General features: G+C 37.9%; 3 protein-coding genes across 3 annotated transcripts in view; 2 read left to right on the forward strand and 1 right to left on the reverse strand.

Annotated features, from left to right (window-relative positions):
- Positions 1-13,558, forward strand: part of LOC123877861 (Down syndrome cell adhesion molecule-like protein Dscam2) — a 97,217-nt gene that overhangs the window by 69,031 nt on the left and 14,628 nt on the right. Inside the window, exons 10-19 of the mRNA XM_045924794.1 lie at positions 6,781-6,953; positions 7,660-7,805; positions 8,352-8,487; positions 9,818-9,937; positions 10,875-11,051; positions 11,196-11,340; positions 11,833-11,981; positions 12,115-12,334; positions 12,738-12,883; positions 13,096-13,264. Of these exons, the coding sequence (XP_045780750.1) occupies positions 6,781-6,953; positions 7,660-7,805; positions 8,352-8,487; positions 9,818-9,937; positions 10,875-11,051; positions 11,196-11,340; positions 11,833-11,981; positions 12,115-12,334; positions 12,738-12,883; positions 13,096-13,264 (1,581 nt within the window). The remainder of the gene's footprint in view (positions 1-6,780; positions 6,954-7,659; positions 7,806-8,351; positions 8,488-9,817; positions 9,938-10,874; positions 11,052-11,195; positions 11,341-11,832; positions 11,982-12,114; positions 12,335-12,737; positions 12,884-13,095; positions 13,265-13,558) is intronic.
- On the forward strand, positions 985-3,373 carry LOC123877872. The gene is made up of 2 exons (XM_045924804.1): positions 985-1,344; positions 1,431-3,373. Exons 1-2 carry the CDS (start codon positions 1,216-1,218, stop codon positions 3,012-3,014), a joined length of 1,713 nt encoding a protein of 570 aa, XP_045780760.1. The 5' UTR covers positions 985-1,215; the 3' UTR covers positions 3,015-3,373.
- Positions 3,980-6,732, reverse strand: LOC123877878. The gene is made up of 2 exons (XM_045924817.1): positions 6,651-6,732; positions 3,980-5,950 (listed from the first exon to the last, which is right to left on the reverse strand). The coding sequence occupies exon 2, from the start codon at positions 5,886-5,888 to the stop codon at positions 4,227-4,229; it is 1,662 nt and encodes a 553-aa protein (XP_045780773.1). The 5' UTR covers positions 5,889-5,950; positions 6,651-6,732; the 3' UTR covers positions 3,980-4,226.

Here is a 13,558-nt window from a genome sequence, read left to right on the forward strand (position 1 = left end):
TTCCTGTAGGAAAAGGATCGCGACTTATAATTTGTCACGCCGGAACCATCAACGGGTTTGTCGAAGGTTCTCTCATGGCTTTTGCGTCAAAAACCACTGGAGACTATCATGAAGACATGAATGGAGAAAAGTTTACTGAATGGTTTACCTCAATGTTGTGTAGCCTCCCTGAACCATCTATTATAATTATGGACAACGCGCCATACCACTCGATGCAAATTGACAAGCCACCTGCCCAATCCCAAAAGAAAGCTGATATCGTCGCATGGCTTCGTAAAAATGGCGTAGATGCAAACATGAATATGTTAAAAGCGGAATTAGTACGTCTTTTAAAAGAAAACAAACCAACCAAGATCCGATACGTCATTGACGAAATAGCATTAGAACATGGGCACAGAGTTATACGGTTACCGCCTTACCATTGTGAGTATAATGCGATTGAGTTGGTGTGGGCTCAAATTAAGGGATATGCTGCAAGACACAATACAGAACCCCCATTTACCACAAAAAAAATGCTAAAATTATTAGAAGAAGCTTGTGAACATGTGACTAAAGGAGACTGGGAAAAGGTTGTGAATAGAACTGTTAAATTAATAAGGGAAGATTATGAAAGAGATGTGAAAATAGATAATATTATAGAAAACGAACATATAATTATTAATGTATGTGATGATAGCAGTGACGACAGTGAAAATAGTAGTATGGACGAATCTGATTAATTATGGCCTTTTGTGGCACCTTTTTTGGTATCTTTTGTATTCATATGTTTCTTGTGTGCGTATAAAGTATGTATATTCATTTTCGTTCAAATATTCAGTTCGTTCAAATAAATTAAATAAACATATACATTTTTGTTTTATTAAACCTATTTAATCAGGTACAAAAACAAAACTTAATTGTTTTTTGTTCGAGAATAAATTGACATTCCACATCACTATTGTAATGTGTCAAACCGGCCATCATAGCGTGCCGCTAGTGTAGTTAGCCATTCCGTTACAAAGGTGCAAAGTGCCCAGTAAAATTTATTGTAGTTTTGAGAGTTTTTGGTAGATGGCGTTACGAGTAAGTGCCAAATGTTGTTTCTTTACAAATGGGTCGTGCGTGTATCCGATCATAGAAATGTCAATGTCAAAATTGTCAAAATAACATTCGTTGATTCGTTCAATGGTCATTTCATGGGCGTTATTGTTTCTTTGAAATAATTTGCATCTCAAAATGGACGATAACACAAAACAAAGAACAAAAAATAAAACTATAATAAGAAAATCGTTGAAGGTACAGGGAAAAAGTTATATGAACAGGAAAGGAAAAGTGATACCGGCGAAAATGCCACCGACTATGGAGGTTAGTATCTCAGTAACCATGTAGTTTATTATTGTTTCATTTTGAGTTGATTTTACAACAACGCTAAATAAATATTTATGTTACAGAAAATATGCAAATGTAAAAATCAGTGCCACAAATTAGATCATGACATGAAGTTGAGTTTATTTGAAAAGTTCTACCGTGAAGACTTAAAAACACAGAGAACGTATTTGATGGGTTTGCTTCAATTGCATAATATTAAGCGTCGTCGACATGGTAATTATACCGTACCATCTGATAGCAGACGACAAACGACCATTACATATGTTGTGCCTAAAGGTGATGGTACACTAATACCAGTATGCAAGAAAACATTTTCAGACATTTTTGCAATTACTAAAAAAGAAATAGAGACATTGATAAACAAAAAAAAACATGGTGATACGTCTTTTCGTGATAATAGAACTTCACATAAAAGTTTAAAGTATACGGAAGAGGATGTGCTTAGAGTTAAAGAACATATTAATATGTTCCCCAGGGATGAAAGCCATTACACAAGAGCAAAAAGCACAAAAGAATACCTTAGCCCTGATTTAAACATACATAGATGTTATAAAGCCTTTAATGAACTGCACCCTGGTAAACAAGTAACATATAAATTTTACAGAAAAGTATTTCGGAGATATTTTCCTGATTTAAAGTTCAAGAGGCCCAGAACAGATACGTGTAAAGTTTGTGATCGCTTATCTGCAGTAGTGCGATCTCAAAATGCACAAAGTCGGTCCGCAAAAGCTACTTTGGAATTACATCATCGAAAAGCTGAATCATCTCGGCAGATTATGGCCACAGATAGGGAGCAATCTCAACTGCCAGGCAGCAATACTATGACAATAGCCATTGATCTTCAGCAGGTGCTGTTTGTACCTACATTAACACACTCAGAAATGTTCTACAAACGCCAGCTTAGCTGTTATAACTTGTGCATCAATGTAGCTGATATTGGGAACTCTTACATGTGTCTTTGGCACGAAGGAATCTGTAGCAGAGGAGGCAATGAAATAGCATCATGCCTTTTGAGTTTTGTAAATAAAAGAAATACAAACAAAGACCATCTGATAATTTGGTGCGATAACTGTGCCGGCCAAAATAAAAACAGAATGATTCTGTTCCTATTGATGTTTTTAGTAGCAAATGGTCACTTCCAATCAATCGAACAAAAATTTCTTATAACAGGCCACAGTTTCTTACAGTGCGACAGGGATTTCGGAATTATAGAAAAAAGAAAAAAGGTTATGAAAAGTTATGTTCCTGAAGACCTAAAAAAAGTGATTACCGGTGCGAAAAATACATCACAACCTTTCCAAGTTCTTGATATGACAAGTGAATGTTTTTTCAACTTCCAAGCTGCTGCAGATGACATAATTGTGACAAAAAAGTTGAATATTTCAACAGCATCAAGGTTGCTAGTAACGAAAGATAAGCCAGGTGAAGTTCTCATAAAACAAAATTTCACAGACATAGAACCATGGAAGGTAGTTAATGTTTTCAAAAGAGGAAAATCTATTTCAGATTTAAAAAATGTGGAGTTACATAGACTTTTGACTCACAACACAATAAGCAAAGAAAAAATGAGGGATCTAGAAAGTATGATCGAATACTTGCCAGACAACTGCCAAGAATTCTACAGGAATTTGTGTGCTGATCATTAAAAAAAAACCTGGAAAAATTGCATTTATTAATTAAAACAAACATAAACAAAAAAAATTCTAATATGGCACTTAGCCCCAATGATAATAAAACTGTATTGGCACTTAAGTCCTTATAAATTACAAAAACCTTGCATTTTGACCCATTTCTAAATTAGTTTTTAAATAATGTCTTTTTTGAAATAAATGTTTTTTAAATTAGTATACTTAACAGGTGTGTGAATAAACAGTATTATTTGTAATCATTTGCACATAATAATGTGTCTTAATAAATGTTGATCCATAATAAATACAGTTTTATTTTATTTATCATCAAAATGTATTTTGGCACTTAGCCCAAATGTTGATTCCATGCCTCAATTGTAGGTAAAGTAGATAAAATATTGAGTTTGAATTGCCTTACTTTTTTGGTGGTGACTGGCCTATACTTTATAACTTTTGTTATATTTTGTTGAGAGCTGGGAACAGATATCATTTGTCCACAGTGGTCGGATCTAAGAGTGGTGATAATGGATTTTTTAACAATTTTACAATCACCAAAAATGTTATCAATACAAGTAGCTGAAGTTGAAGTTACACGTGTGGGCTCAACAAAAATGTTTTCTAAATTAAAACTTTTAAATAAGTTAAGTAATCTGTCTGTAAAGGAGGTGTGAAGTAAAATATCAATATTAAAGTCTCCACAAATCAATATTTTTTTTGATGACCTACATATCCGCCTCAGTGCCTCCTCCATGACGTCCTCAAACAGAGAAAAGTCACCCGAAGGAGGTCGGTATGCGCAAACTATAATATATCGCTCCAGCTCAACACAGGACAGCTCAATAGTGCGTTCAACCGAAAGATTAAGAATGTCTTTTCGTTCCTTGTAATTAATGTTGTTGCGGGTTATTATCATAGATCCTCCGCGAATAGCCTTCTTTCTTGTGAACGCACTTGACAATGAATAATTTCCAAGATTGACAATTAATTGATAACTATTGAGCCAATGCTCAGTAAGGCATAGAATATCGATATCTAATTTTTTTATAAAAAGTTCAATTTCATATTCTTTTCCAGACAAGCCCTGTATATTTTGGTGTACAAGATTAATCATACATTGCTTGTCTGTTGTGTTACTACTTGATTTAAAAATTTTACCATCCTTGCCGGTGAGGCTCTGTATGTTTTGATGTACAGTATTCATTTTACAGAGCTCCTCCGTTGTCTTACTATCTAGTTTAAACAAGCAATAGGGTTCCTAATAGTACATAAACCATTGCTTGAGTCAATAATTGAAATATTAGTACTGGAAGTACTCGAGTCAATACAGAAAAAATTAGTACTAGACGTACGGTTTGTAAAAGAGTCAAGAGACTTTGTTACAACACTTGTAACTGAATCATTTAAATTATATGCTAATAGTGAAGCAATATGCATCTTGCATCTCTTTGGAAGATGCATACTGTCACCGGTCAATCTAAACTTATTAGTAAAACTATTAATATCAAAGTAAGAAATAGCTTCGCTATAATATTTTGTCAGATTATACATTTTCAAATTTAATGTATGTATATTCTCATTTTGTTGTTTATTAAATGTACCAGAATAAGGAAAGGCACACAAGACAAATTTACATTTGGTTTTCTCATGTAAAATTAGTAATTTTTGAATGCATTTTACAATCTGTTGTTTTTTGACTTGCAAACTGTCCCCAAACAACAATATGACATTTGTATTGCTATCCAATGATTTTTCATTTAAATTATTAATTAAATGGTAAAAAGTAGCACCAGGGGAACATCTATTAATCACTGAATGCTTTAAGTAATAGCTCATCATGGAGCCGAGCCCTCTACCTAAGCTGTCAGAAATAATTACAGTTTGTTTTATTGGCTTAGTTGAGGGATTCATATTGTCTGATGAAGGAACCCTAACATCTATGCTACACTGCCCTGGGCAAGTATCTGCTTTCACAGGGAGCACTGTAGGGCTATTTTGGCAAATTATAGGTACATTTGGAGAACAATCATACCTATTTGTTAATGACTCAAAACGAGCCATGTTATAGTTACTTAATGTTAACAATTGGTCCGCTGCCAGTATTTGCTCATGGACCTGTTTTTGTGACAGCTCGTATAGGTCGGTAACTTTATGAAGAGACTGAGTCAATTTGGAAATTTCATCATTTAGGGTTTGAACATCCACATCATATTTATTCTGCAGTTCTGTTAAGGATATGCAACAAGCATCAAGCTTATTTACTAATTGGGAACGTTCCTTTTGTAATGATGAAATATTTCTTGTATAGGTTTTATGACATTTTGTCAATCTTTGTGTTTTCCTGATAATTTTGTTAAGTTTAATGTATTTTTTTATTTTATTATGGCTATTTAAGTTTACTAAGTTATCTTCCCGTAGTGGATTAGTATCACTAGCACAAGGACTGTCACATGTCAGATCGATGGTCACTACTGGCGCTATTGAGGATGAAGTGAGCAGTTCGTCATATAAATTATTTGTGTCCTTTGCTTCATAACTTTGCAATTGAGACTGAAGGTCATCAATTGTTTTCTGAGCCCTACTCAATTCATTCTCTAACATAGAAATCTTGCTAAGAGCCTCATCGTATGTTTGGATGCACTGATTGAATGAGCCAACTGCATCCTGGAGTTGGTCCCGTTCCTCGAGTACCAGAGTATGAACTTTGTTCAAGTCAGCTAGTTCAGCCTTCAATTGAGTGTTCTTGGCAATAATGGCTCTTAACTCAACTTCACTGTCCTCTTGTTCCTTCAACAACTGTTCATTTAGCTGTTTCAGCAACTTCAGTTCCCGGAGGGCAGTTCTTAGTTTCTCTTGCTCCTCCATTACTGCTGCCCTCCTGGTTGTGGGTGCCATTGTGTATATAAAATCCTGAAACACACCAAATAATATATGTGAGTGAAGGAAAATAGAAATAAAAGTTTACAGGATATGGAGACAGAATGGTCTTAGAAAACAGAGAAAAAAGGACAAAGATTCACAGACTTAGAGAGATAAAATTTATATAAATAATTTGGTATGTCTACACCTACACTAACTGCACCAAAAGATTATATCATAATATGGTGTGCACTTTGTACCTATTTACTTTTAAAATTATTATTTAGCGATAGACTTAGTATATATTATGTGTTGTGTAATGTTAGTATTTTGTCTGAGGCAGTATTCGTTATTCTCCAACTATACTTCCACTGTTTGTCAAGTAAGTGGAGAAAGGTTTTTGCCTATTGTGAGGATGGACGTGACTCGATGTTATCGAGAAAATGAAGAGTTGTGAGTATGTATTGTGTAATGTTAGTGTTGTCTGAGGCAGCATTCGTTATTCTCCAACTATACTTCCACTATTTGTCAAGTAAGTGGAGAAAGGTTTTTGCCTATTGTGAGGATGGACGTGACTCGATGTTATCGAGAAAATGAAGAGTTGTGAGTATGTATTGTGTAATGTTAGTGTTGTCTGAGGCAGCATTCGTTATTCTCCAACTATACTTCCACTATTTGTCAAGTAAGTGGAGAAAGGTTTTTGCCTAATGTGAGGAGGGGCGTGGCTCGATGTTGTCGAGAAAATGAGAGTTGTGAGTGTAGTACCTAACCTAATTATGTAAAACAACATTCAAATACATAAAATATAAGATTAAATTAGGTACTAAAAGCAATACTCCCCCGGTTAAAGCAGTTAATTTTCAAACACCGGCAGCCGCCCTCTGTACTCCATCGGCTAGTAATGTATAAAGTGGTTGGCATTTACCAGTTCAGTACGATGGGAGCGTGATGGGAACCAGCTGGAATGGGAGGGCAGTGGAAGCGGCGAAGGTGCTCTCAGGATAGCTCGCGTGGAAGCTGCCAGTGCTGGTGCTTATACGTGCAGCGCAATCGGCCCTCATGGGGAGATCGCGAGGAGGGAACTGCAGCTCATAGTTAGCAGTGAGTACAATATTGATTATTACATTTGTGAAATTACATAGGGTTTCAACTGATGAAGAAGACGTGTTTTATCAATGATTGTGTAACGGGGTATCAGAGGAGAAAAAACATTGATGGATAAATGATGGGAAAGTTATAATTTAAAGAATTAAAAACACTACTGCCTGCCAAAAAGTCGAACTGAATAGCAAAAACTTACACATTTGAAAATTTTGCCAACCAGCCCCAATATTGAATTTTTTTCAAAAAAAATATTGTTAGTGTCACTTGGTTTGATGCAAGGATTCTAACGACATCCCATACTTGCAAATCTGTTCAGGTATTCAGAGCTATGGTAGATTAAAGAAACTCACATACATGAACCCTGAAAACATAACACTCCTTTTTTGGGCAGTCTTGTAAAGATGTATCGTTGATCACGCGATGGTATACCTAACGCTGAAGGTGATCTGAGTTCGAGGCTATAATATTTTACTGCATGTACCTGCCATTTATCGGCGACATACTTACAGGAAACTGTTGTGTCTGATATCACCATAGAACAAATGAATACTAAGCTGATTGCCAATTCCGTGAATATCCTCATATATTTTAGTAAAATTATACTTTAGTGCCTAAGTACAGATAAATTGAAAAATTGCTCTCGTCTTGCGGCTCAAGATTTGATATAGAAAAGTTAGGTAAGTTAGATTTGACGTATTCCCAGATCCTCCGGAAATTGAGCCGTTTTCGTTCTCGGCGAACTTGCAAGAAGGCAAACGGGCGCAAGTCAGCTGTAGCGTCGCATCCGGGGACATGCCTGTTCGCTTCGCATGGCTCAAGGACAACGCTCCGATACCCGCCGACCTTCAGGTGAGATCACTGGCATAATTCTACTCCAAATCATCTCTAGAAGAAACAGACACTTTAGGTCACAGATCTGCTTAAACTTTTAAAAGGAAAACTATCGTAAGATTTAAAAGTCAACAAGACGTTATAGTCGACCAACGAGTAACATATATTTTCATTGAAAATTACTTAAAGTCGTTAGTTGTGTATAACAGCTAGTTAAGACGGGCAACTACGGAACCTACACTGCACGAGGCCCGACAGGCACTAAGCCACGGACGGACGGACAGTCAGATGGACATGGCGAAACTATTAGGGTTCCTTGTTTACTATGGAACCCCAAAAAATTCTGCGTAAACATAAAAAATCAAGCTAACCTGGAACGAAAATCTTTTGAAGCATAATAATAATAGTAAATTGAACAACTGGTTCCGACATCAATGGTTTGAACGCATTTCTCATAGTTTCAAACGCTGTTCAAACTTTTACAGCAGAACTTAGAAGGTCTGTCTGAGTTAGCCAATTAAGCAGATTAAGTATCGCATTAAGACTTTAGCCACCACTCAATAGGTAGAAGAGCGGGGTGCGGAATTTTTCAGCAACCTCGTTTTCAAAGAGGTGTCCGCCCGCCACAGCGGCCTTTACACCTGCGTGGCGTCCAACAACGCCGCCAAAGTTAACTATACCGCCGAACTGGTTGTGAAAGGTAACCCCGGCAACCACTACAGCACCATTCAGCAACCTAGACGCACGCTTGCACCGCACAACGTGGCACGAAGCGATGGTTTCATTTGTTCTAGAAGGTTCTCGAGTACACCACCACCCCATTTTGCACCATCCACTGCTTTTATTTTATGCACAATTAATGTACAATGTTTTTACAACAATTTATGACCAAATGTGTATACTATCTTCTTTCTTTTAAAAACAATCTTGTGTGAGTTTTTTGATGAACGCGAAATCCATGTAAAATGCTTTATACTTACTTATAAAAAGATACTACTATGAGATTCAACTGCAAGGACATTTAAACTGATTCAGTTAAATTTTGTAATGCTTTCCATTTTTGTCAAGAACATAATGCAGTTGCCAGAAAGTAATAGCACTACAAACCTTAAATCATTTAACTGACCGGGCTTTAGTGACTTAAACCAATAAAATTGTATCTTTTATCCAAAGTTTGGGATGTTCTGTTTATTTTAATTTGAAATTCACAAGGATTGTTTTATACAAAGTTTAGTGTTCTTTGACGAAAATCAATCAAAAGTTATAAAAGTAATCGAACTTTTGAAAGGGAATACAAAAGTGAAAGGGTAATTACAACATTTTAAAGCTCTTTAAATTCGTTCCGTGTAAACGGTTCAGCGATGGTCCATTGGTTTACATCGAATCCTAATTGACCTTCCTAAATAAACATCAACCCTTCGTTATTTCAAATGTTATTCCGTTTTTTGTTCTGCTATACAAAACTGGATTATAGATGGCTTAAAGGAACGGGTAATTTCACTACAGCAATTTATTTTTATTTACTGTTTACTTAAGTAGTTGTTTAAATAAAATGTAAGCTGATACCAAATGTACTTATACCTAATTAAGGATGTATGTAACTTAGAAGATCTATGTTTAAAATAGAAATTAAAAAACAGAGATTTATATTTTAAAAAATATTCCTGCAAGAAGCAATGGACTGATGAATAAAAACTAGGAATCGTAATTATGAATTCTTACATTAGGAAGGTGTCTACTTAATTCCAATAAGTAATTTTGCGTAACCCATACTTTTCCCATGACAGTCATCTATTTCTTTATCCGTTAATATTTGAATGCTGCTGGAGGAAAGTAAGTATGTACCTACCCTAGGAATAGAATTAATGGTCATTTTAGGAAGAGCTCATGACATCATATTGACTTCATCATCATGATATCATGAATATTGACTTCATAAAGACATCTAATAGGGGATTAATAGTTATTTATCCGATATTTAGTTCGTATGATCAATATTCCTTCTTCATTTCATGCATTTCATGCTGCAGTATCCCCAAAGTGGCTGCAAGAGCCCTCGGACGCTGCGGTGCTGGCAGGCGAACCGCTTGCGTTGCATTGTCATACCACCGGTTCGCCCACACCTCATACGACCTGGATGAAGCAAAGAGGTAGGTAGCTAATAGCAGATCGGTACTAATTTCTAGCAAACTGGTTGCCACCCGTTCATTAGCTCGATCCCGTAAAACCTGCATCAACCATTACTACAATCGCAATTGTTGTTATTGGCTAAAATGCTATTCTTGTTGCAATTATGCATTAAAGCCAATAGTGAGCGAGCGTCAACCAATCAGAGGTGATTGCGATCGTGACATTGTAGCTGTCATTCTACCGCAATCGAATAGCAGGTCAATTCATGGTAATTATCGCAACTACGATCACTTTTGTGAGTGAAACCCTTTTTAGGGTGGAATTTACTGCTGGATTGACCTCTAATTCTGAGAAAAACCCCGTGCTCAATAAGCCGGCGTTGGATTGAAGAGGATTTTAATACTGCTGGCTACAATGAAAGTTTCGGCACAGAGTCACTGGAAAGACGGCAAACGCAAGCGTCAATCTATAATTATTATGATTGGTGATATTGCTATTGATATTGATATCGCAGCAAACTTCAAACGGCAAGCGGTGCACTTGCGCCGCTTGCCGTTTGAAGTCTCGATAAGAGAGGCATACTTATGCCTCTCTTATCGAGAGTTACATTTTTGTTCCGTTTGCCGCGGAGACCCTGGGGCCATGGAGTCTTAGAGTGCTAAAAAAAATTACAACGCAACGGATCAGCCGGGCTGTCCAGCGCGGAAATGCGCCAGTATTCTTGGCACCATTCCACGCGAGTATGGTTTGTATAGGAATAAGATAAGGCTAGCCTTAAGTTTTATTGTAATATTTTTAACTTAATTTAAATATGTGTATTTAAATTAAGTCACTCTTCACAAGTGTAAGCAATTTAATCTAGCCAACTACAAGATATTTTATGAGCAAGGCATTAAAACACCCATTGAACATTAAACAAACTTTATTCGTAATTCAAAACCCGCTATGTTGTTCCAGCTGGATCTGCATCAGACTTCGTTCCTCTAGTCAATCTGGGAGGAAGATTCCAGTTCCTCTCAAATGGAACTCTCTGGATTGAGGCGGCACTCCCTTATGACGAGGGCTACTACATGTGCAAAGCTGAAAATGGAGTTGGCACACCACTCTCTAAGACAATTTTTGTAGCAATTAATGGTAAGTGCGACGCACTGAGCGAGAGAGAGTAGGTACAGCTTCACTTCTGTCGGATATCCAATAACACCTCACTGATTTTAATGCTTATTCAGCCAAGTGGACTAACTAACTTTTCATAATGAATCAATGCGGTGTTATTTGCAGAACCAGCACGATTTGAAGTGACTTCTCACAATGTATCCGCGAGGCGCGAGGCAGGCGCTACGTTGGCTTGCGAGGCGCGAGGCGACGCGCCTCTGCGCCTCTCCTGGTCGCGGGATAACGCTCCAGTCGACCTCTCTACCTATAGGTATGTTTGTAGCTGAGTACGTTATCATCAACCCATCACTGTTCACTACTGAACACGGATCTCTTCCCAAAATGGGAAGAGTTTGGCGAAAGTCTACCACACAGGCCAGTTGCGGATTGGCAGATATTTGAAACAATATGTTTTATGTGTAGGTATACGACCTTACGAGTTTTTCTTGACACTATCCTTAATGTGCTGACTTATTAATTGGATAGCGTTCTGCATCAGTCGTCAAGCGCCAAATTGACTTTTTTCACTTTTTTGCATAATTTATTATGCCTACTAATATAAATGGACCTATTAATATCATACCCTTGGAGCCTTTAGCATACCTAGGTTATTTGACTAAACTGAGGTAAAGGGGATTCTACCAACGCGGTGCCTTTCTGTACAAGCCGTCATTTCGTCACCTTCTATAGATTCTATAAACTATGTATCCTGTTCATTGGCACTTCAGCTTCCAACTCGTTGAGGTACCCGTTTCTGTTCCAGATTAAGTATATCGGAAGCAAAGACTGATAGTGGTTTAAGGTCCCAGCTGTACATCAGCCGCACGGACCGCCAGGACTCCGGCGTGTACAAGTGCCAGGCGGTCAACGCGTATGGCCACAGCGACCATTATATTTACCTCTCCGTCCAAGGTAAGAGTATTTCTGTAGAGTTTTGAGCCGTTATATGGAGGCACCGCTTTCCTAGAAAACCGTAGCATGACTATTACTTGTTACGAAAGAAATTATTGATTCTCAATATGAATCTTTCTTCAAATCTTGTCAGAAAAACCCGAAACTCCTCAATCTCTGTCCGTGACGGAGATCCAGTCCCGCGCAGTGCGCCTGTCGTGGAGCCTGCGCTTCGACGGCAACTCCCCACTGCTGGGCTACACGCTGCAGTACACCGCGCTGTCGGCTCAGGGCGCCATCCGCGTCTCGCACTGGGACGGCGCCACTACCATCAATGTGTCGCTGCATGGAACCCATCCTCATTCACATGTCACGTAAGTCGTATTTGACTTCTTTTTCTTACTTCTTGTTCCTCTCATCCTTGTTCCGTTTCAATGTGAGGGGGTGCCAAAATAAGCACCAGGCCTGACTATTCTGGGTAGTCAATAGTGAAATGTTACGGGCTTTTATGTTTTTCTGGGTATTTTACCACCAAGTCCAAGGGACTTTTTAACAAATTGAAGTTTTCCGTCAGTTTAAATGTTCAGGCAATGATAATCAATGATTCAACATTACCTAGATTTGAAATTAAATCGTAACTTAATTTTAAACTGATCAAACTGATCTAGTCTGTTTAATTTGATCCAGTCCTAACACCTAAAGAAGTTTGCTAAAATATTTAGTAAAAGTGATTTGGAGTTCATAGCATAAACCATTCCTTTTACTATAACGTTTCAGGCTCACAAAGAAGGGCGATATCCACTATGAAGCCCTCCTAAGCAACCTCCGACCACACACAGCCTACATGATCCGCATCGCTGCCGTCAATCAGATAGACCACAGCGCTTTCACTGAGGCAGTGGTCGTCAAGACACAAGAAGAAGGTAAAACATTCAGAAAACTAGCAAAGTGATAACAATCAAAGATAAATAAGCTAGAGGATTTATTCCACTGGCCAAGTGCTGGATTGTCAGACCCCACACACATTCGAGGACATTATGGTGAACTCTCTGGCCTTATGGTGTTTTGCTTCACCGTTAAAGCAAGTGATTTCGCGTTGTTCTATAGTTTTAACGCCAAGCATTACTACTTCCAGCGCCATCAGAAGCTCCAAGCGGTGTATCAGTATCGGCGGGCGCGGCGGGGGAACTGCACGTGTCGTGGCGAGCGCCTCCACGGGACGCGTGGCACGGCGAGCTGCTGGGGTACTCCGTGTCCTGCGCTGAGCTGGGCCCTGATGCCATCGCATTGCCTAACTCAACCAGGTTAGCTTCATTCACAACTGGTCGTAAAGCCAAACTATTTGAACGAGTCCATCTTTCTATCAGAACAATGTCCTAATGTTCAAATTAAAATCAAATATCGGTCATTTTGGTAAAATAAGATTAGTTAAGTACATTCAGGTATCAAAATGTTTAGTCCAACTGTTTATTTTTGTCAAGTTAAACTCGCTTTTACCTTCTCTTGCTTTGACATTTTTAAGCGAGGGTAGTGAGGAATGTTTTCCCGTAGTTAAACTATCTTTTACAAACAGCGTTCTAGACGATACTTGTTGAGGA

The sequence above is a fragment of the Maniola jurtina genome, chromosome 2 (assembly GCF_905333055.1).
Source record: "Maniola jurtina chromosome 2, ilManJurt1.1, whole genome shotgun sequence".
In the NCBI taxonomy this organism is placed as follows: Eukaryota; Metazoa; Arthropoda; class Insecta; order Lepidoptera; family Nymphalidae; genus Maniola; species Maniola jurtina.

Coding starts and splice junctions, on each gene's coding strand:
- LOC123877872 (XM_045924804.1), top strand. CDS start 1,216: ATGGACGATAACACAAAACAAAGAACAAAAAATAAAACTATAATAAGA. Junction 1,345..1,430: donor AAATGCCACCGACTATGGAG/GTTAGTATCTCA, acceptor TTTATGTTACAG/AAAATATGCAAATGTAAAAA.
- LOC123877878 (XM_045924817.1), bottom strand. CDS start 5,888: ATGGCACCCACAACCAGGAGGGCAGCAGTAATGGAGGAGCAAGAGAAA.